Source organism: Mixophyes fleayi, chromosome 7, assembly GCF_038048845.1.
Source record: "Mixophyes fleayi isolate aMixFle1 chromosome 7, aMixFle1.hap1, whole genome shotgun sequence".
In the NCBI taxonomy this organism is placed as follows: domain Eukaryota; kingdom Metazoa; phylum Chordata; class Amphibia; order Anura; family Limnodynastidae; genus Mixophyes; species Mixophyes fleayi.
Window position 1 is genome coordinate 107,817,697 of NC_134408.1, and position 24,152 is coordinate 107,841,848.

Genomic DNA, 24,152 nt, shown 5'->3' on the forward strand with positions numbered 1-24,152 from the left:
TGGATTCTTCTCCAGCAGGAACATATCAGCAACATGAACCCTAACACACGTTTCTCCTCACCCTTAATGCTAACTCACAAACAGACCAGAACAACCGAAATCTTATTCCCACCTCTTGGATGAATCTGAACGGTATCTTTTCATCCTTATAATGCTTGTTGATGAACAGCAAGGAGTATAAGTAACCTACGCGGCCATATAAAAGTTCATCTGGTAGTCGGGATTCTGCCTTTATCACCGATGGGTGCATCTGGAGCACTCTGTAGACATCAAACCGAGAAAACAAACATGATAATAAGTAGAATGATTTATCAAATAAGCGAGTTGCAATTGACCCAAAGTAGGGATCTAATCCTGAAACACACCTATCTTATGCTAAAATGTAAAAACAGTGTTTCACCTTCATTGTATAGTTTTGTATTATATCACATTAATAACAAACATTGTGGTGTACATTTATACAAACTGGCAAGTCCTTTCTAATTAACTTCAAGGAACATGCTAATAAGAAACAGACCATTAGGAACTCACGTGGGCAACGACCAGTTACTGGTGTCTCAATTATAGGAAGTCCCATATAGACACATTAAAGTAAGCTTTATTCTAAATCCTGTGCTGGAGAATTGTGGCTAGCCAGTGACATCTAATATCTGACAGATTTTAAGAGGATTATTTATGTTATCTGTATTCAACCTGATACAGCAAGTCAGGATAACCATTAAAGTATGCATGAGATGCTGTTTAAATGAAAATAATATACCAGACACCATATCCTCATTTTTTACAGTTTTAAAACATTGCAGTCCTTGGAAGACACCACAAATCTCCAGCTCCAGTTTGGACAAGCAGGAATATGCATAGGTTTGAATAGTTAGATACAACCTTTGACATGTAACTAGAACTACAAATATACAATAAAAATGTATTATTCCTCTAAAGCAAGACAAATACTTATAAGACAACTTTAAAGTGGAAGCAGAACTGGCCCTTACGTACACCACATAGAATATTTATCTCAGGAGGTGCTGTAGGGGTACCAGTCTCCATATGTCAAATCCCAAAATTACAATGAGACTCAGAACTATATTGGAACCTAAATTACTCTACTGAAACAAATTTACATACAATGGGCAAAAATGGGATTTCAATACTTAAGTAAAATCCATTTTTTCTAGTGCTTCCACCGACCATGGAGAGGAAGTCGGTGTACCAAGCCCTCCCGCTCTCTTTACCTTTTTTTTTTATTACCCTTGGAAGCATGGCCACAGGCAGAAATAAGTAAATTAAGTGGAATCGCCAAAGAATGGACACAGTGTCTACTGACACAGTGAATGGATCTTTCGCCCAGGAGCAGAAGAGTTGAACTTTATGTATGGTTCAGCCAAGATGCCATCGTATCGACGTCCGATTGACCCTACCTGTCCGCCAACTGGTAAAACACCTCCAGATGGAGGGACCATTCGCTGGGATGTCCGCTGAGAAAATCGGCTTCCCAATTTTCTAGACCTGGAATAAAGATATCCATGACCGCCTGAACATGGGCTTCGGAATACCTAAAGATCCTGTGCGTCTCTTGCATCCCTAAGGGACTCTTCGTGCTGCCCTGGTGATTGATGTAAGCCACTGTCGTGGAATTGTCTGACTGAAGTTTCACCGCCCTTCCCTGCAGCAAATGTTGATCGCTGATCAGTGCACGGAACACTGCCCGGAGTTCCAATACATTGATTTAAAGTTTGGATTCTTTCAGAGTCCAATGACCCTGAACCTGAACGTGAATACAGATGGCACTCCAACCCTGAAGACTGGCATCCATTGTAATCAAGGTCCTATTCCAGATCAAGAATGGACGACACCTGCAGAGACTGTTTTTATTTTGTAGGCACCAAAGGAGCGACCGACGAACACAATGAGACAGGCGGAATACCTGGCTGGACAGATTCAGATGTGATTTGTTCTATTTCGACAGGCGTTCCATCTGGAACTACCGTGCATGAACATGAGCAAACTGGACTGCCTCGAAGATCGATACCATCTTGCCCAGAACCCTCATGCCGAAATGCACAGAAGTCTGTAACTGCCAGGTATACAATCTTCTGCAGGGCCAGAATCTTGTCCAGAGGCAAGAACATCCGCTCTTGTTTGGTGTCAAATAAGAGTCCCAAAAAGATCATTCCTTGTGTTGGGAGTCAACTTGGACTTCTTGAAGTTGAGAATCCAAATGTGTGACTCCACAGTCTGGGTTATTACCTGGATGAGACAGGAGTACCGCCAGAGACTGTGCATTCAGAAGAAGATTGTCCAGGTAAGGGATGATCGCAATCCTCTTGGACGGCAACAGCGCAGCCACGACCTCCATGATCCTGGTGAAGACCAGTGTGGTTGTGGCCAGACCGAAAGGAAGTGCCTGAAATTGGTAGTGATCTGACTGAAGAGCAAACCGGAAGAGGGACTGATGACCCTCCCAGAAAGGAACACGCAGATAGGCATCTTTGATGTCTAAAGCGACCATGAACTCCCCCTGTTCCATACTGTGAATCATTGCCTGAAGAGACTCCATCTTGAATCTGAGCGTCCTGACCTGGGTGTTCAAAGATTTCAGATTCAGAATCAGTCTGAACAAACTGTTAGGTTTTAGAACAAGAAAAAGGTTGGAATAAAACCCCAAACCTTTTTGTGACTCCTGAACCAGAATAACCACTCTGGAAGAAATCATGAAGCTGCTGGTCTCTCACAGGGCTAGTTGCTTTTGTGGATATGTGGGAAGCCCCATGGGAAAAAAAACGTCACGCCGACTGCCTGTCTGCTGGACGGCAAGCCGACCAGGCCTGACATCCACTCCATAGACCTCCCCTAGTGGTGGATGACCGACCTCTGGAGAACTGCCCCGAGGAATAATGATCCGAGTCCGGCCTTAAGATAGAAAGGAATGGAACCTGGACATCTTAGGCTTGGCAGCATTGACAGGAAGAAAAGTAATTTTTCATCCTGTTGCTTGACTGATAACGGTCTCAAGATAAGGGCCAAACAAAACACCCCCAGAAAAGGGTACCATTTATAGAGCTCCATGTGCCAGGCAATTTTGAAGAGGGGCTTCTCACAGTACAGGCAGTACTGCTTTTTGTTATACGCCCTGGAGCCATCACAGTTTCTGGATAGCGTTTGGACAGACACCGCGTTGTCTCTCCGATCCTCTATGTTTAAAACACAGCTAACAGAAGGTCGAGAATGGTCGTACATAGAACTCATCTCTGGGAACCTGCAGTCTGCTGTACTGGTGAGCAACGGGTTATCACCCTGGTATCTGAACCGCTCTCCTTCGAAGTGCCAGGGGCATACTCATCTCCACTACTCTCTGGGCTATAGTCAGAGCTACTGATGGGCACTGCCATGCTTCACTGTCCCCGCTTTACCTTCAGCAGCAGACTATATTTTACAGTAGTTCAATGGTTCTGCATATTCGTCTTTGGTATTATTAAGACTTGATCAGGTTGAACAACAGACAATCATGAATGGGTGATCAAAAAGCATGGCTAATTATCTTTTTGCATTCAGGGTATACGTGTCTTCCTGAAAAGGATAAGGTCAATAAGGACAATGATAATGAAAGCCACTTGTCATACACATTTTACTAATCCTGTGCCTCAACAAAATGTGCACTACACATAAAACATTGCTCTCTTCCCTCAATGCAGTAGCCATGAAACCTTTAGAACGGGTCCCAGGTGTTTGTAATTCCCAGATATAGGGGGCCATTCAATTAGCCACAAGGTTGTATAGTAGCCTTGCATGCTATGTTTATGCACAAACTACGATAATTACAGTAATGATAAGACTGTAATAACGGCTTTCCTTCTAAACTATATACATATTTATCAAACTGCCGTCTACTGGATAGTGCATGCAGCGTACTTATATACCTACGATTCTGTGTTGGGTAGATTATACTCCTGCTATCAATATATCTTCAATCTCTTTTGCTATTTTGTTGGTAAAGCTACCTTACTATGTGCATGCTGGAAGGTAGATCTTATATATATCCCCTTCAAAGGTTCCCAGATGACTGCATTATACACATTGTGTGACTTTTGTACTATAATTCTGGCTGCACTTCTGTGAGACTGGCTTTAATCACTAGATTCTGAGTTGCAATTCTGCAGTATACACAACAGTACAATAGGATAGGCACAGGTCACAGGTTTTGTGTTGGACAGGCGCCTCATCATTTTTTTTATATTTGTTTTTAAATAGGGAGCTACTTTTTCACATCTCATAGCCAATCCCCCCTCGGTCTCACTATTTCACTGGATTCTCAAATGACAATCGCTTCAAATTTCTTAATTATTACAATGAGTATCTCAAATCTCTATTCTCCTAAGTTTCTTTCCTTGAGGCCTTTCTCTTCAAAAAATTATACTGTATATTACTGAGTATTGATACTTGGTACACTCAGAACTTCAGCACTCTACTTATAGACATGCATTTACCCTTAAACCATATGATGGCATTAGAGAAGGGAACGTATTTATTCACGTTATTTACATAGTACCAGCATATTCTGCTGAAATTTACGTATCTTCTTTTTCACCTTTTTGAGCGAGAAGGGATCACTGGGCTTAATTTGACAGACATGGCTGCATAACCAAAACTTGAAAGCAGGCACCAAATGAGGAAGTAATGTTAATTGCAGGCCTGGGAGGTTGAAAAGAACAGCTTCCTTAAATGCATCATAAGGGGGGAATTAAACTGTAAACAAATCTGCGTGATATGCCTCCGGAAGTCTGCGAAATAGCGCGCTTGAATTTTTTTTATACATAAAAGTAAGGCTCATTTTTACTCACGCAATTACTCGGAAACATTACTTTTTACCGTAATAACTGTTAAAAAATGCGTGGCCACAATGTTCTGAGGAACACGGCGACAAATTGAATCTGCTCCTAAAACTGTAACTATCACTATACTCTTTATTTAGAACAAAAATCAGGCTGTGGCGTACGAGAGAAGTGTAAATTAGCCTGAATGAAGAGAGTCAGGGCTTTAGCTGCTGTTCTACAGTACCCTCTAGTGGTGAATGTTACTAACCTCCCCATACAACTGCATTGACATTAAATTCAATTTACTAAACTCTAGGCAGTGTACCAATGTGTACAATGACTTGCTTTTTCCCTCATAAAGTCGTATGATCCCTTGATCAAGGAATGTAACTAGTAATATGTGCAGTGAGAACTTCAAAGGTCTGACTGATTGGTTGCCATTTTAGTGTCAGAACCAGAGTTTTGATTTTCAAATTCCAGATTTCCTGGTCAATATTTGTACTTAAAACACAGTGACACATACATAAGATCATACATTTAAAAGAAAATGTATCAACAGGGGAACAAGAAACATAGAAGTGGAAACACTGTACAGAACTTCTGCAAATCTTTCTCATCAAAGGCAATTGAAAAAAAAAAAAAAAAAAAAGCCTGACTGTAATAAACAAAGGTTTACCATATATAAGATTTATTGTGAAGAAAGAAAACGGCTGCATCCTTTACCTTGTGACACAATCGTCTGCCTCCTTATTGGATCCAAGCTTATAGAAAATAACAGCTGCCACTGCATAGGTCCCTGCACCGCCACAGAGAAAAGTGACATCACGTCTATTGACGCAGCGCAAGCCTTTAGATGCATACTCTTGTGCTCTCTGTAGGTGAGATGGATCGCCATACACCTCAGAGAGGTGAAGATACAATAGTGCAATTCCTACAGAAGGTATAAACATAAAAATGTGAATGATTACTTGATATGGAACAAGCCATGGAAAAGTTCCATTCAGCACAGCTCTGGAGCTGATAGGATACATTATTGAGGAGCTTAAAGAAACTTTAAATGCAAATATCTTAGAAATGTATCTGGTAGACTTGGAATTACTCATGTGTTATCCTGCATTTAGATAACCTGCAAAGCACATTAACTAAATGGAATAGTGACTATTTCTGCAACACTGTCATGTGATTAAGGAAATGATTAACAACTGACAACTTTCGGACACAGAGGGAGATTGGAAGGAAAAGGGAAATACTCCCTAGCTGACATCTGCCCAGATCCGGGGAGACTGTTACTTGCTGTTCTCTATGGTTGAAAACACTCTTATTTGATGTGTAAAGGTCTAATATATAGGAGATTTCTTTATTGGTCTGAGGGTGGTGTGGAGGATAAAGGCACATGCGAATTGCGTAGACAATTCAGGTTTGATCCCAGGAGTGGACCTCTGGAATAAAAGTGATTTTATTGAGAACTCATTGGGATACCATCTACATTTGAACAGATCTGAAGTACCCACATGATTGCAATCTAATGGTGAACTGGCCCCTCAACTAAGAACTGCTTCAAATTGTTTCTTGAAGAGACGATTTTTATAGAGCACATAAACCAGGTTTTCACCAATATTAAGCTTCTCTGAGGAGATAAACCAGTTCCTTTTTTTGGACATTACCAAATACACATTGCAGATAGTGGAATTATATCTGTGTTTTTTTATTTTATTATTGTTATTGTGATGTATTATATTGGATGAATTACATAGGTGAAGTAATATTTTTTTTCATTTAGATTCAAACTCTGCTGGTTATGTATTGATATCCAAGCAAGTCTTGATATCCAAGCAAGTCTGTATAATATATCTCTCTAAATGCACCCATTTCTTTATATATTTTTACTGTAATTGTGTATATGTACTCAAATACATATACTTTAATATGGAGTTGGTCATTCTTTTGCAGTGACAACAGCTTCCACTCTTCTTGGAAGGCTTTCCACAAGATGTTGGAGTGTTTCTGTGTGACAATTTGTGCCCATTCATGCTGTAGAGCATTTATACCGTCAAGCACTGATGTTGGATAAGAAGGCCTGGCTTGCAATCTCCGTTCCAGTTAATCCCAAAGGTGTTAGATGGGGTTAAAGACAGGGCTCTGTGCGGGCTTGTCAAGTTCTTCCACACCAAACCATGTCTTTGTAGTCCTTGCTTTGTGCACTGGGGCACAGTCATGTTGGAATAGAAAAGGGCCTTCCCCAAACTGTTGCCACAAAGTTGGAAGCATAGCATTGTCCAAAATGACTTGGTATGCTGAAGCATTAAGATTGCCCTTCACTGGAGATAAGGGGCCTAGTCCAAACCCTGAAAAATAGCGCCTTACCGTTATTCCTCCTCCACCAAACTTCACAGTTGGCATAATGCAGTCAGGCAGGTAACGTTCTCCCAGCATCCGTCAAACCCAGACTCGCCCATCTGACTGTCAAACAGAGAAGCGTGATTGGTCACTCCACAGAACACGTTTACACTGCTCCACAGTCCAGTATCGGTGTGCTTTACACCACTCCATCCGACGCTTGGCATTGGTCTTTGTAATGTGAGACTTGCATGCAGCTGCTCGGCCATGGAAACCCATTTCATTAAGCTCACGACACACAGTATTTGTGCCAACATTAATGTCATTGGAAGTTCGGAACTCTTCACCTATGGAATAAACAGAGCGTTGGCGACTTTTACACACCCTGCGCCTTAGCAGTCATTGACCCCGCTCTGTAATTTTACGTGGTCTTCCGCTTTATGGATGAGTTGATGTTGTTCCTAAAAGCTTCCACTTTCTAATAATATCACTTACAGTTGACCATGAAATATCCAGCAGGGATGAAATTTTCCGAACCATCTTATTGCAAAGGTGGCATCTTGTCACAGTACCACGCTTGAAATCACTGAGCTCTTCAGAATGACCAATTTTGTATCACAAATGTTTGCAAATGGAGACTGACTTCTAGGTGCTTGGTTGTATACACCCCTGGCAACGGGTCTGATTGAAACACCTCAATTCAATAATTAACAGGTGTGGCCAAATACTTTTGTCGATATAGTATACTGTATTTGCACATTACAAGTCCTCAATAAATTGTCAATTGCTCACTTTGTGATATATACAGAGTTTGAAATGGACAGATAGGGCAGACACTTCAAGGATTTTGCAGCTGCAGACATGGTGAGGGATAATAAAAAAAACTGGTGAAATAGAGATTGCAGACCTATATATATATATATATATATATATATATATATATATATATATATATATGTAAAATAACTGAAAATGATACACAACCATTATGCCATGCATATCAGTTTTATTTAGCTCTGCTCTCTCAGTGGTGAGAGAATGATTAGATCAGCGACACGCAGAATGTAACACAGTATTCTATGCCTGTGGAGGGAACCAGGGACCACTTAAGTATTTTTAAGGTGCATTTCACAAGGGTCAAAGCACATTTTTTGTGACAATCTTCATCTCCCACTCACCCAGGTGTCTCCAGTTTTGAAGTGGACTGGGATAGAACATCCTCAGATCTTAGACACAGCAGTACAGATTATTTCAGGATATAAGTGTGTTGATCTTGTGGAAGATAATGCCCGGTTCACAAGGATGTAACTATAGCCATAGCAGTCTATGCCCAGATGAAAACATATGCCATACAATACAAACATAATATGGCTTCATAACCGATTTATCTAAGCAGTAATATGATTTTGAGAATAAAATGATGGTATATAATATGCAGTACAGTTCTGGGCACCACTAAAAAAAAAAGATATTCTGGAACTAGAAAGGGTTCAGAGAAGGGCGACAAAATTGATAAAGGGTATGGAGTCATTAAGTTATGAGGAAAGATCAGCCAGTTTAGGCATGTTTACTTTAGAAAAGAGGCGTCTAAGGGGAGATATGATTACTATGTACAAATACATTAAGGGTCAAAACAGAGAACTTTCATGGGAACTTTTTACCCCAAGGACTATACACAGGACACGTGGTCACCACCTAAGGTTAGAGGAGAGGAAATTTCACAACCAGCAAAGGAAGGGGTTCTTTACAGTTAGGGCAGTCAAGATATGGAATTCATTGCTAGGGAAGGTTGTGATGGCAGATTCTATAGATATGTTTAAGAAGGGGTTAGACGAAAGTGTATCCAGGGATACGACAGTTAATTAAAATGAAGGATAGTAGTGGATATAGGGTAAAAATAGGACTGTAATATTGAGTCTGGGGGGATTTTCACAATTGAAACAGATTGGCGGTTCCTTACTCTGGATCAATTTCAAATATAAGTGCAGGATTTCAGGAGATCCAAAATAGGTTGAACTTGATGGACTGGTGTCTTTTTTCAACCTCATCAACTATGTTACTATGTATATATAAGTCAGAGTGTTACTAATGCAGTCAGAACTCTGCCCCAGCGAATACTGACAGGAGATGGAGCAGACATCATGGTGGGTATCACAGAAGTGATGTGAGGCTCATGTGAAACGGATGAAGGCAATTGTGGTGTCACACGCAGTTATATGAAATGAAATTCACACATTACCCGACCAGCCTGTATATACAGTGAAGTCTCCTGGATCTGTAGATTTCAATCCATTTTCCATGAGTTGAAGGAGCCCTTTAATTGTACTGTTCAAGCGATTTGCAAAGTCAGGAGTCAGCTATAAATAAAATAAGTCACTGTCAGATAATGACCAAAAGAACAATCCCTCTGTGCTGACGAGGATAAGATAGCTACAGGGTTATAAAAAATGATGTACAGCTCAGAGGGACAGAATTCACACATCACCAGAGATAAGACGCCCAAGGACTGGTAATTATATTGCTTAGTTTTATAATTCTAGGAAATTGTTTATATCAGGTCTGATATTGTAAAAGTTATTTTACTTACTTTTGTTTTGATTAAGGGCATTTATGAGAGTTAGTGTTGTTGAGGTTGGTACTTTTCCTGTGTTGAAGGCATTTTTAGTACTATAGGAATTTCATTTTGTTTTAGTTATTTCTTTTGTATGCTTCATTGCTTTGTGAATGTGTTAATTGCCTTTCTTTTTCATCAGTATATTTTGATTAAAACAGTGATGGATTTAACTGTATAATATATTTGTTTATACAGTTGTGTTTGTGTCTTCTTTGCTCACCAATCCTAGAACTTATTTTTGAACATATTTACAGAATGAATTTACCAGCCACTGGCAAATGGTCAGTAGAACAGCCTAAAGCTGGATACAAAATACGCTCCCACAATCATATTGTATCGTACCAAAACATTGCATCTGTTGATTTGGTTTTATAAACTTCCTAAAAATCATGATCATGGAATGTTGTCTTTTCAGATGGTTATGAGAGATGAAGATCACAGATCTGAAGGTAAATTGTGATGGTTTGTACACATCAATCAGCGTGCTCATCGTGAATGTCAATAGTTGGTAGAATTGTTAGAAACAATAGCATTGATTGCATAGGTGTGTATCCAGCATAACAACTCTGATAAACCTTCCTATTTACCTCCAATGAAATCACTACCAAGACACATAGTTTTACATTGTCTGGCTGTCACCTAGATACGAGTTCACAAGAGAGTGGATACCTTTGCATTGCCTTCAGCTGCAGAAATGTTGCTAGTGGTGAGAAATACATATAAGCAGGGAGTCCTCTGTCCAGAGCATTTATCTAGCTTGAAGTGGAGTGCAGACTGCATAGAGATGTGACTAGTCAGCTTTAGTAATAAATGTTGCATTACCCTATTTGTTCATATACTAAAGAAAGGGAAGTGTCTTGACAGTTATTAATAACATTTGCATTTTAATAGAAAATGTAAATAAATACGAATGAAATTAATATATATAGACTATATTTCAATTGAATGTTCGGAATGTGGAGATATTTGTGTGGACGATTTTAAGATGGTGATTCGTGGCTTTATGGTGGCAACATAGGTGGGGGGGGGCCAAACACGGCCATCTAGTTGAATTTGCTGGATTCATGATTTGGTTGCTAATTGACATTTGGTTTGGTTGTTTCAATAACCTTGGCTGCGCCCCTTCAATCAAAAACATCAATCTCTGTGTTGTTAATTTAATTATATTTATGTTGGCTTAATACAGGGTCACATAACCTGGGGGATAGGACAAAAAATAAATTTTATATCTAAATAAACCCCCCCAAAACAGATTAACCTGCTAAGCTCACCTGTCCCGTCACAGTGAAAGCGTTTGAAACATCACTATTGTAATCTGGATATGGATTAGGAAAATGCCTGACGTCCATGGTATTGGAAAACTAGAGAAAGCAATAGAAATTAAACAATCACAATAGAAAAAAATCATGTAATCTAATCTTAGGCATGCTATCACAACTTATATGAAGTGGAGGCATTTTGTGGACTGAACTTGAACTTGAGGTACTGCTTGACTTATGGCCCGTCTACACAACCACTTTTTCTGTCTTCCCCCTGTTGCTTTCTAAACAGGTTAGACGTGAATTTTAAGAATTAAGGACCATTCATCCCTATGACGACACGAAGGTGTACAATTTCTTACTGCTCAACCATGAAATTGTGTGTTGTCATAATGCAGAATGGACCCTAGTCACGGCCGATTTCTTCCATATACACTCTGTTCAGAATGCAATTGAAGGAAGAAAAAGTGCTCCTGTGAGCAATTAGGTTATGTGAACATAAACTGTTTGCAAAAACAATGCCTCCACTAGACAGGACCACTTTATAACCCTTAAGCTGGCCACATTCTGCAATATTGTGAGCAATGGACCCCATGCAGCAGCAATTGTCACCCAAAGTGAGCACAATGCCACATAAAAATCCAACTGAAATCCATCAGCCAATAGGCTGATGGATTTCAGTTGGATTTTTATAAGGCATGTTGGAAAGTGTGGTTTGGAAGACGGTCGCTATCTGCCTTTATGTGCTGTCATCTTCTAAGTGCACTAATCAGCCCCAACAAAGCTAAAAATGCCACTTGGCAGAAGTCCTAAAAGAGTGGATCTTCTCCATTTTAGACACCCTTAATCAGAGGTGTCCCAAATTCAGTCCTCAAGGGTGACCAACAGTTCATGTTTTCAGGATTTCTTTAATCATGCACAGGTGAGTTAACCTATTTGGCTAGGTCAGTAATTATCCCACCTGTTTAAGAACTGAACTTGGACACCTCTGCCCTAGTTACTGACAATACTGATCAGAGACCCTTGCAGGGGGTCTGAACACATGGACTTTTATTATTATTTTTTATTTTTATTTATAGGGCGCCACAAAGTATCCGTAGCGCCATACAAGGATAAACAATGGCACAATGCAAGGTGAAACAGCACACTACAAGTAACAGTAAGCACTATAACTCTGGGAGCTCAAAGCACAGCTAAAAAGAGTGGGTGGGGGGTAGTCAGTACATGCTGGTAACTTGAGCCCAAGAGGGTGGGCCCGGATGACAAGTTAAGAGAGCGAAGTTAAAAGTGATGGAGGTAGGAGAGCCCTGCTCAAAGGAGCGTACAATCTAAAGACTGGACTGTCCTTTATGTTATGAGCTGAGTATCTAAAAGGATCATTTACTAACCGTAAAAGATGAGGAAGTTCAGCACATTTAGTCTTGTGCAAATGTGTCTATTTGTCCGCCTCGCCCACATGAAAATGCGCATGATGAAAATACAAAAAGTTATATTAACGTCCTGCCTTTCCACTAGGGCCTGTAACTTTCATTTAATTAATCATTGCACTTTTTATCCTAAATGATGCTCTTAGTAGCTGTATTTATGTCTTAATAGTTAGAGTCAAGGAACACCGTTATTGCATGTGTCACAATCACATATGTAAATTATTTTATTATACTGGTATTTGTGTCCCCCTTAAATGTACCTGGTTGTTGCAAAAGGCATTCCATTGGAAGTATAGGATTAATTCCATTCGCCAGCACCCAGAAAAGCTAACAATATAACAGTCCTTTTGCATGTACTAAAAATGTGCATGAAAAACTCATTTGTGTGAATGAACTCATGGACCGTATCCAACTCTCCCTCACAATTTACAAAATGAGGGAAATGCAGCGCAAGATACATCATCCCTACTCTGCCATTTTCCAGACTTCAAGCACTTAGCATGGAAATAGGTGTAATTGTAGGCCATAACACTCACCAAAGATGGGAGCAAGCGCTGGTTGCTAGGTTACATTTCTTACTTACCAATATAGACTAATGGACCAAGTAATGTTTAGTTTATCCTATATATATAACCACTTTTATCTCCACATTAACATAATCTTATGTTAACGTGGAAATAAAATCTGGATCTCAGATATTTTGCAATAGAAAAACCTCATTGGAGAGGACATTTTATGGAGGTGGACGACACAGTTCAGCTCAACTGTGAGCTTCCACACATGCAAATAGTGAGTTGACAGCTGATGGCCATTACTCACATTGCTGCCTGTTTGAAACAAGCCAGTAGTGCCAGGACAAAGCAGAGAGCACCAGTAAAGGCCCCAGCAATAGGGAGCACCATATCTATGTAAGTAAAACGCCAGATAAGATGTTAACATAGCGAGTGCTAATTTATCCCATTAATGAATTGGCAGCTTTGTGACTAGATACAGTTTAGCATGTTTGACATGTGCTGATTAGACAATATTTTTTGGGTGTTTGGGTCCTAGTGAATTTTATATTGTATCTTTTCGTGGCTCACACATGACAGAGCCCCAGGAAAACCAATGGCTGCGTTATATGGTGCCCTGAGTACATTTTTGTCCCTATTGCAGCAAATGATGATACTTTAAAAGGGTTTAAAGAATAAAGTTACCCCCCACCACCTGTGAAACAGGTGGGGGGGGGGGGGGGCATTAAGTAAAACCTTTACTTAAAGCCGCCAGTAACGACCGTAAGTGCTCAGCAACCTCAGGCCCGGCAGCTGCCGTATTCTAGACCCCTAAACCGCTGCTCTACAATGTACTGTACACACTGGTAACAACATCCGGACCATGCATCACGTTCACAACTCACATGGGAGACAAGAGCATAAAACACAACGTGCAGCCAGCAGCGTCCTGAGCGTCTTCTGGTTCCTCCCACTTCTTCTGTATGACGCAGCAGCCGGGCGCCCCAGAGACTCGCACAGCGCCCCCTATGGCTGCTCTCCTGACAGCGACACACACACAGTGCTCAGTGATGACATACTGCTGATGGGCTCAGTGATGACATACTGCTGATAGGCTCAGTGATGACATACTACTCATGGGCTCAGTGATGACATACTACTCATGGGCTCAGTGATGACATACTACTCATGGGCTCAGTGATTACATACTAGTCATGGGCTCAGTGATTACATACTAGTCATGGGCTCAGTGATGACATACTACTCATGGGCTCAGTGATTACATACTAGTCATGGGCTCAGTGATTACATACTGCTGATGGGCTCAGTGATTACATACTACTGATGGGCTCAGTGATTACATACGGCTGATGGGCTCAGTGATTACATACTACTGATGGGCTCAGTGATGACATACTGCTGATGGGCTCAGTGATGACATACTACTCATGGGCTCAGTGATTACATACTACTCATGGGCTCAGTGATTACATACTGCTGATGGGCTCAGTGATTACATACTGCTGATGGGCTCAGTGATTACATACGGCTGATGGGCTCAGTGATTGCATACTACTGATGGGATCAGTGATTACATACGGCTGATGGGCTCAGTGATTACATACTACTGATGGGCTCAGTGACGACATACTGCTGATGGGCTCAGTGATTACATACTGCTGATGGGCTCAGTGATTACATACTGCTGATGGGCTCAGTGATTACATACGGCTGATGGGCTCAGTGATTACATACGGCTGATGGGCTCAGTGATTACATACTACTGATGGACAAGTCTGCAGCACATCCTCCAATGCTAACACTCCCCTCACACTGCTTAATAATCCGTCAATCGCAGGGGAACACACCACACACTATCACTCTAGTAACACTAACACACAATGCACTCACAGGACAGCACATTGTTCACTACATAACACGGCACCCCGAAGACTCCATACCGTGTAGACAAAATGATCTGTCTTTCTTCTTCATTTACAGTTGTATTATAACTATATTGCAGTTATCTGGGCTGAATTAATTAATGCAAAGGACATTTATAAAACATCTATTAATTCTGCTTGGGTAACTTCAGTAGAAAAAAATGAAAGATTAAATCCATTTGTGTGAACTTTTTGTTTAGGGGTTAAATGTGCAATATCTACCAACAGAAACTATTTTGCAATAACTTGTGCTGTGTGAAAACATTTGCCAGACTCTTAATACAGATAAGTGCCAGATACACTCTATAGTAGAGTGTATCTAGCACTTATCTGTAATGTAGCTTCTCTATCTCAGGTGGTAATATTTAATCTGTTTGTGGTTGGATCCAAAAAGTCCATTGCAAACCTGATTCATCAAGTTTAAACTGAGTAGCACAAATTGCATTGATCATAATGCTGCAGTACAGGTCAGTGCTAGATATGATCTATTACAAAGTCTATCTAGTAAATGATCATACATAGGATAAGTGTATTTACAAAATAAATCATCTGGGAGCATATTTTTATGTACTGGATGGGAGGTGGAATTGTGATGGAGAGTCTTTACCATCCACTGCATAACATTATACATCTATTACAACACACCATTTTATTATTATTATTATCATTTATTTGTTAGGTTCCACAAGGTTTCCGCAGCGCCTTACATAGTACAAACAGTAGACCATACAGGGTAAAACATTACAGAACAATAAACACAAAGTACCAATGCTTCAGAAACTCCGGGCAGACATATGGAGTGAGGGCGGAGCAGAAGAGTAGGTATGGAGACAGGAGGGGAGAGGGGCCCTGCTCATGCGAGCTTACATCCTAAGGGAAGGTGGACAAAACAGGCACGGAGGGATGCAGTGATGCAAGGGAGAAGAAGGGACCAGGGGAGAGGGGGGAGAACCACCAGAGTGGATGAGGGGTTAAGTGGATGGTTGGTAGGCTTTCAGGAACAGGTGAGTTTTGAGTGCCCGTTTGAAGGAGCACAGATTGGGAGCTAGACGGATGGAGCGAGGGAGGTCATTCCAGTGCAGGGGGGCAGCTCGGGAGAAGTCTTGGACTCTGGAGTGAGAAGAGGTAATTAGAGTGGAGGAGAGGCGACGGTCATTAGTCGAGCGCAGGGAGCGGGCAGGAGTGTGAATAGTAAGGAGGTTAGAGATGTAGGGGGCAGTAGACTGGGAGAGAGCTTTGTAAGTGGTAGTGAGAAGTTTAAAGAGGATTCTGTAGGGGAAAGGGAGCCAGTGTAAGGCCTGGTAGAGAGGGGAGGCAGAGGAGGAGCGGCGTGAGAGAAAGATGAGTCTAGCAGCCGCATTAAGCACAGATCGGAGGGGGGCGAGATGGGAGAGGGGGAGGCCAGTGAGGAGAAGGTTGCAGTAGTCAAGGCGGGAGATGATAAGTGCATGGATGATGGTTTTGGTGGCGTCTTGTGAGAGAAAGGGTCGGATGCGGGCGATGTTGGACCATCCACTGCATAACATTATACATCTAGCACAATACACCATCCACTGCATAACATTATACATCTAGCACAACACACCATCCACTGCATAACATTATACATATAGCACAACACACCATCCACTGTGTCACGGGCACTAGGAGTTTTACCCAGAATTCACCAGGTGAAGTTTTACTGACCAGAGGCGCGGAGTCTAACACAGTTCTCCAGGAACTCCTGCAAAGAAGTATGGTTTTAGCTGCTGCCACCGTGCAGGTCACGGCCCTCTGGGGAGTGTGGTGAATATACGGAACTATACAAACTTAATGGAAGAAGGAATGTCAATGATATATATGCGTAGTCTCTGAGCAGTGGAAACAATGGTAGCACGGCAGAATGATGAGTAATGATAAAAGGAGAAGAGAGTTCCAAAGTGCTTAGCACGCAGGTAGCATACAGCAGGCAAATACTTGACAACTGGAGAAAGTCTATGCAAACAGTCAATCAACAATGTAATAGGAGAGTCAGCGACTCGCAGCTATAATCCCGAGAAACTATAGACTTAGTCCCAGAAATAGGTAACATGCAAAGTAGTAGAGTAAGCTGCTCCTGACAGGTGTTACCGCTGGCATGAAGTAAATACTTGTCCAGAGATAGGTAGAGTACAAGGTAGCCTGAAGCGGTCTGCGGCTGGCAGGTATTACCACTGATGTGGTGAGAAGACTTGTCCAGGCGCAGGTACGATACAATGTAGCGTGGAGTGGTCTGCGGCTGGCAGGTATTACCACTGATGTGGAGAGAAGACTTGTCCAGGCGCAGGTACGATACAATGTAGCGTGGAGTGGTCTGCGGCTGGCCGATATTACCACTGATGTGGAGAGAAGACTTGTCCAGGCGCAGGTAAGATACAATGTAGCATGGAGCGGTCTGCAGCTGGCAGGTATTACCACTGATGTGGAGAGAAGACTTCTTCAGGTGCAGATACAATACAATGTAGCGTGGAGCGGTCTGCGGCTGGCAGGTATTACCGCTGATGTGGAGAGAAGACTTGTCCAGGCGCAGGTAAGATACAATGTAGCGTGGAGCGGTCTGCGGCTGGCAGGTATACCGCTGATGTGGAGAGAAGACTTGTCCAGGCGCAGGTAGCATCCACAGCAAACAGATAGCACAAGCAGGAACAGGAAACTCCTCGGTGTCTCAATGGAATGAGGACCAAGAACAGGCAAAGGTAATAGGGCAACAGGTGCCTTAAATAGTGAGAGGTGATTAATTATCCAATGAGACTAGGAACAAGGTTTTAACAGTCCGTGGGTTTTGCACATGCGCAATCCTTTGGTCAAGATGGCGGACGGCCGTGGCGCAAGACAGGCGCCGGCAAGAGAGAGAGAGACCCATGTCTAAAACTAGAGGCACTAATAGTCCGGTGAGTGACACACTGCATAACATTATACATATAGCACAACACACCATCCACTGCATAACATTATACATATAGCACAACACACCATCCACTGCATAACATTATACATCTAGCACAACACACCATCCACTGCATAACATTATACATATAGCACAACACACCATCCACTGCATAACATTATACATATAGCACAACACACCATCCACTGCATGACACTCCAAATGTGGGACAACATACATACTCCTCCCATTTCTAGTCCTGCCCCATGTATGCCTTGCATCCTATTACACAATGTGAATCTTAGTATATTCTCCCAGGTATTAGGTGTCCATTACTTATACCTCTTAGCAGTAATTATACCAGGAAATCTGATTATGGGGAGCATGGTGGCTTAGTGGTTAGTACTTGTGGGGTCATGAGTTTGATTCCCGACCATGGCCTTATCTGAGTGGAGTTTGTATGTTCTCCTCATGTTTGCTTTGGTTTCCTCCAAAAACATAGTGGTAGATAAATTGGCTGCTATCAAATTGACCTTAGTCTCTGTCGGTCTGTGTGTGTATGTTAGGGAATTCAATGGGGCAGGGACTGTTGTAAGTGAGTCTCTGTAAAGCTGTGCAGAATAATGGCGCCATATAAATATCTGATGATGATTATTACAATTTTTAGTATTACTCAAGTCCGTGTGTGTGGTCCTGGGGAGTGTAGGTGGATAATGCACCGGTTTGCTTGCGATTTCCTCTGTTTGAATTAATACAAACTAGCTACATCTGTGCTAATTGGTCAGCTAATCGTAAGAAAATAAATCTTTGGTCTTACGCTAGATGAGAGCCAGTCCAGAATGTTGTCATAAGCTATGGCGTCACTGATCAGAAGCATAACATAGGGTATAAAAAAATAAAAAACCATTCCTGTTACGTACTCTCTTTTAAAAAAAACATTTAGGTGAAGTTCAGATCAGGAGAGGAATGAGAGTTGTAGCTGCTCATGTAGAGAAATTGGGATAAAAGAGAAATAAAGATGTTAAGCTGTTGTCATTTAACTATGCATTTACTTACACTTTGTGAAAAAAAAGTGTAGAAAACCCCCAAAACGTCACACCCCAACACATCTCCCCTCCACATCATCAATTTATGCTGTTAAAGAAAAATAGATTTGCATCCATTAACAGTCTGCCTTATTTTATCCTCAAAGTCTTGAGATCCAATCTGGCAATAAGAGTTTCTTTATCAAATGTTCTTGGAGCCAATGGTGTGCTTGGTGCATCCCGAGTCCTCTTGTGTAGCCGTGCAGGGCCAGAAAAAACCTTTCATGGGGGAGGAAAAAGTTTGCACATTCTTAGATTAATCTGACTATCTCCATTTTTGATTTGTTGAGAATAAGTTTGAAGCCTGTATGTTTGCTCAATATTACTCAGTGTCAGAGTCTGGGGTTAGAAATTAGGTAGTGGCCAACATCTTTTGAGGCCTAGTTATGCTTCCTGTAACATAATGTTTCACATGATAAATACACCTCTTCTATAAATATTACATTATAAAGATAAAATAGATGATAATAAATGCATCTATTATGCAGGAAAGTAGGCATTTAAGGTACAGTTGTTTAACAATGAATCGCAGGCCCAGGTTTAAAAATATGTCCCTAAGAGTTGGCAGCTATGTATGTAGTAAGTATGTATAGGTCCTGGTGACAGGTCTCCTTTAACCCCTTCACTGCTAAGGACGAGAGGGACTTGCCCTGCAGAACTCATGCCTGGCTTAGAAGGAGGAGTCTCCCTCATTCAGCAGTGTCCAGGGGACATGAAGAAACACTCCCTGGCCAATCAGCAACGGACCGGTGTGTATTACTTTCTTCATCATAGAGTGGAGCCAGTGACATCATTGTGGGTGTGCATGATGATATCACAGAGCATCCGGCCCACTCCAAACAATTTGGGGGGGAGCGCAGGGATAGGAGGAGGCTCTAAAAGAGCCTTGTTCTTCTCCATTCTGGCTCTAAATGGTGCATGGGAACACTTATTTTGGAGATGGGAGTCTCATCTTTTCAACAGTCTCTTGGCATATATTATAGTTAACTTGTGTTTACTTCTGATCAATATACATTTTACCGACATTAAAAAGAGCCAATACATACAAAAAAAAAGCAAAATGGGGAACCACATTTTTGAGAAGAAAATTTTAAACATTGAAGTTGGAATGTGACCAGACTAAAAAGTGCCAACATAGCCTGTGGGACAAGTGACAAAAAGGCTCAGCAGCTAAAAGGTTAAGTGTAGCTGAAAATTTTAACTTCCTGCTCTCAACTTCTCCTTATTTGACTTTACTATTAACCTGACAACACCCAGTGGAGATCAGCAGAAATAAGAGGCTGATACAAGCAAAAATGTAAGCTGTAATGTTTTCTTATAATTATTTTATGTCTTAAAACCTCCAGTGCAGGAAGCTTTGAGCCATTGTTTTTACCTGCACCTAACGGTTGTAGAGAAGAATTTATGCATTGCTAGTAAAGCACAAAAATGTTATATCGTTACTTTAGGCCAGAGTTTCTAGCAGGAGAGAAAAAAATATGCTAATGCAATAAAGGCATGTCAGCTGTGTGTTCAGGGCCATTTAAATTGGGGAAGGGACTGAAGAGGTAGAGGATTACATTTATTATAAATAGAAGAAAAAACAGTGCTGGACAGAGTTAGTGCATCTACAATTCCTCCAAAAACAGACAGGATGTTGTCCCACTTCTAAATGTTTCTTTTCAGCCTTCCTATACTTTACTTTTGCCTTGTTCAGACTGTTGGCTCATGTGCACCTATTTCGTGTCTGCTCTGTTTACCTCCAGAATCTGAAACTAGTTGGAAGCTACTACGAAGAAAAAAAAGGTGCATTTTAAATATGCCACACAGTGTGCAGCATTTTTTTTCTTTTTTGCTGTACTAATATTTTAGCTTTGCACAAGTTTTCTTTAAAAAAAATAAAATAAAAAATAAACCCAACTCAGTATAATGCCTATCTGTCTGATCCTAAATATATAACACACGCTAGCTATAAACAGGCAAAACAAACATTAGAAAATTTCTTACTGGCCCAAGCTCAATCTAAAATAGACTACACAAAGAATAGATACTACAGATGGGGCAATAGAACTGGAAGACTTTTGGCAAACCTTTCAAAGCCTTTTAGACGTAAAAGCCATATAGTGGCTATCACAACGCCAAAATCCTCACTGCCCCTCACTAAATCTAAAGAAATAGCGTAAGCCTTCTTAAAATATTATCAGACATTATATAGGGCTACTCCATCTAATGACAGTGGCGGATCCAGGGGGGGGGGGGGCGATGGCCCCCCCCCCCCCCTAGCAGGGGCTTTCTGCTGACGGCAGCACACTGTGCAGGTCCGTTCAGCATTGACAGTGTGCTGCCCGGCTGCTCTGATTGTGTTTTAAACACAATCAGAGCAGCGGGACAGCACACTGCCAATGCTGAACGGACCTGCACATACTGTGCAGCCGCCGGCAGCCTTAGAACACAGAAAGGGGACGGGGCCTAAATCGCCCCCCCTAAAATCGCCCCGGGTAGAGCAGTTGCCTAGATCCGCCCCTGTCTAATAATGCACCCCTAAATGAAATATTGCAAGAAGCTAATTTGCCAAAATTGTCCCCTGAACAACAGGAATTATTAAACTTAGAGATTTCATCTCAAGAGATCTTGGACACTATCTCGGATCTGAAGCTTCATAAATCCCCTGGCCCCGATGGATTCACAGGCGAATATTTTAAACTTCTAAAAGCAGAGATAGTTCCTACCTTACTGGAACTATATCGGACAATTCACCGGCACCGTCCCCATTACCCATCCTTCAACCAGGCGTACACCACTTTAATTCCAAAGCCAAATAAAGACCCTATGTTAATGTCTTCATATCACCCTATAACTCTGCTAAACCTTGATTTTAAAATTCTTTCCCGTATAATGGCCAAACACCTCCAAACTATATTACCCTTCCTGTTGACATCACACCAGTTAGGCTTTGTACACGGACGCCACTCGGTGCGTGGTATTCGTACTGCAATAGCATCAATAATTGCCTCCTCCCAAGACCCCTGCTCATCTAATATGCTTCTCAGCTTAGATGCTCACAAGGCATTTGATACAGTGTCATGGTCTTTCTTATCAGCCGTATTGAAGGAGAGGGAATTTGGCCAAGATTTTATAGCAATGATAGATTATTTCTATGAAACCCCATTAACATCTCTAATCATTAATAAATTACTGGGAGATCCAATAGTAATGACAAGAGGCACTCGACAGGGATGCCCGATGTCCCCACTGTTGTTTAACTTATCGATAGACCCTATGCTGAGAATTATCCAGCAGTGGCCCCGGATGAAGGGCATTTCGGTTGGCACAGAGTGCACAAAAATAACAGCATTTGCTGATGATATTCTTCTTCACATCTCGAATCCAGAGTCTTGTCTGGGTCCGCTGATGGAGAAGATTAAAGAAATAGGTTCAGTCTCAGGGTTTGAAGTAAATCTTGAAAAATCAACGGCTATTTATTTGGGGAGAGGCCCGGCAGAACCTCATTGGGCTCGGCCCCTTGGGCTGCAGTGGGCAAATAGGTCAATACCATATTTGGGGGTCCAGCTCCCGAAGAACATGGCCACTCTCTATAATCTTAATATTAGCAAAGTCATAACAGACATGCAAAGGGAGTTGGGGGGCTGGGAGCTACTCAATCTATCCTACTTGGGCAGGGCAAACCTCCTGAAGATGATATCGTTTCCGTGATTACTATACCCGTTACAAACATTGCCACTCCTCCTAACGCAAAAAGATGCACAACAAATTAATTATCTTTTCCGTAAATTTATTTGGAAAAAGAAACACCCCAGGATTAGCCTTATCAAACTTCAACAACCCAAGACAAATGGAGGCATAAATTTCCCAGACATAGTTCAGTATAGTCATGCAGCTCATCTGCGATACCTGAAGGATTGGATAATGGACCAGAGCACCTATACTAACTTAGCAGTAGAAAAACAATTTCTTTTGGATACTAATCCAGAGGCTTTTCTTCACTTACATGATCAAGAATTGTCCTCTAATATTCTTGAAAACCCTCTTGTCCTTTCAGTCAAAAAAATTTGGCATATATTAAGACACAAACTTCACATTAACCCCTATAAGTCCATACATTTACCGTTTATCAAAAATCCCACATTTCAGAACGGCATGGCGGCTCGCTCTTTCACTGTGTGGGAGAGGGAAGGACTGCGGTCAGTTGGGCAGTTGCTGGACAGGAATGGGAGAAGGCCACTCCGCCACGCGGAGGCATTGGAGCTGTTTCCATTTTTAGGCCCGTGCGGTCTTTCCTTCATTCAGGCCCAGCACTATGTCCGAGAAGTGATATCACTCTTCACAGCAGTTGATTGGGATAACCCTCTTGATACTTTATTATTAACTGTATCCTCCAAAAGAGGAGCAATTTCATCCAATTATGCTTTTCTGAGAACTATAATAGATCACACTAAAATAAATTCGGGCCTAAGTGGTTGGTTGCGTTATTTCCCCCAATTAACAGAACAGATGTTGTTGAAGGGGTTGGCCACCTCGATAAAGCTTTTCCCAGCTTCTACATATGCAGAGATGTTCCTCAACATATTCCACAGGGGCTACCTCTCACCGCACCGTCGAAATATTATTGGTCTTTCAGCTGATTCTAGATGTCCTAAATGTGGTGAAACCCAAGCAGACCTATTTCATTGTCTATGGGCATGTCCTGTTATCAAGGCTTTCTGGACCAGGGTATGGAGGTTTGCAACTACAGACTTAATTAATTATTTGCCATTCACTCCTGATTGGGCAATACTGGGTATTTTACCTCCCGATACGCGAACATCTACAGGAGGCAGAAAGTTGCATATGGCAATATCTGCAGCGGCTAGGAAATCGATTCTCCATATGTGGATCCAGAACGCCCCTCCAACACTCGAGCTATTTAAAGAAAAAATGTACTTTCTCCTGAGAATGGATTGGCTGAAGGCTTCTCTCCAGAGAAGTACCTTAACTCGCAAATTTGAGACTTGGGAAAGCTATATTAATACCCTACCGTCCCAATTACGCAACCAACTATATGAATGCTTTCACCAGACACTGTGGTATGAAACAAGGGTATTTCTTCAAGACCCTCCAATTTTTGTAGGGGATGATGGGGCGGGCCTATCCTCTTCCTCTGGTCCCTTCGCACCCTGATGGTGAGTTGGGGAGGGGAAATTGTAATGTCATGTCTGCTCCTTTTATTGAGAGATGATGGCGTATTTATTTTCACCACTAATGTTATCGTTACTGCAATTTTGCCTTGTTTTATATTTCAAA

The 24,152-nt window shown here is 41.6% G+C and overlaps 2 protein-coding genes and 1 long non-coding RNA gene across 8 annotated transcripts in view; 1 reads left to right on the plus strand and 2 right to left on the minus strand.

Moving 5' to 3' along the window:
• The window catches only part of MYL1 (myosin light chain 1), a 427,496-nt gene that overhangs the window by 109,943 nt on the left and 293,401 nt on the right, over positions 1-24,152 (minus strand). The gene's annotated exons all lie outside the window — the stretch shown is intronic.
• The window catches only part of LANCL1 (LanC like glutathione S-transferase 1), a 104,648-nt gene that overhangs the window by 15,333 nt on the left and 65,163 nt on the right, over positions 1-24,152 (minus strand). The window contains exons 1-5 of one of the 3 annotated variants that reach the window (XM_075180280.1): positions 13,845-13,949; positions 11,034-11,123; positions 9,388-9,505; positions 5,535-5,742; positions 113-260 (exon numbers count right to left, since the gene is read on the minus strand). In XM_075180280.1, the coding sequence (XP_075036381.1) occupies positions 113-260; positions 5,535-5,742; positions 9,388-9,505; positions 11,034-11,111 (552 nt within the window). In that variant the 5' untranslated portion in view covers positions 11,112-11,123; positions 13,845-13,949. Of the gene's footprint in view, positions 1-112; positions 261-5,534; positions 5,743-9,387; positions 9,506-11,033; positions 11,124-13,701; positions 13,774-13,844; positions 13,950-24,152 lie in introns of those variants that run through there. The other 2 variants (XM_075180281.1, XM_075180282.1) reach the window with 2 other exon arrangements.
• LOC142097974 (uncharacterized) overlaps positions 9,534-24,152 on the plus strand; it is a 46,682-nt gene continuing 32,063 nt past the window's right edge. The window contains exons 1-2 of one of the 4 annotated variants that reach the window (XR_012678285.1): positions 9,534-9,657; positions 10,178-10,211. This is a non-coding gene — a long non-coding RNA (uncharacterized LOC142097974). Of the gene's footprint in view, positions 9,658-10,177; positions 10,212-12,126; positions 12,181-19,342; positions 20,170-24,152 lie in introns of those variants that run through there. The other 3 variants (XR_012678287.1, XR_012678286.1, XR_012678284.1) reach the window with 3 other exon arrangements.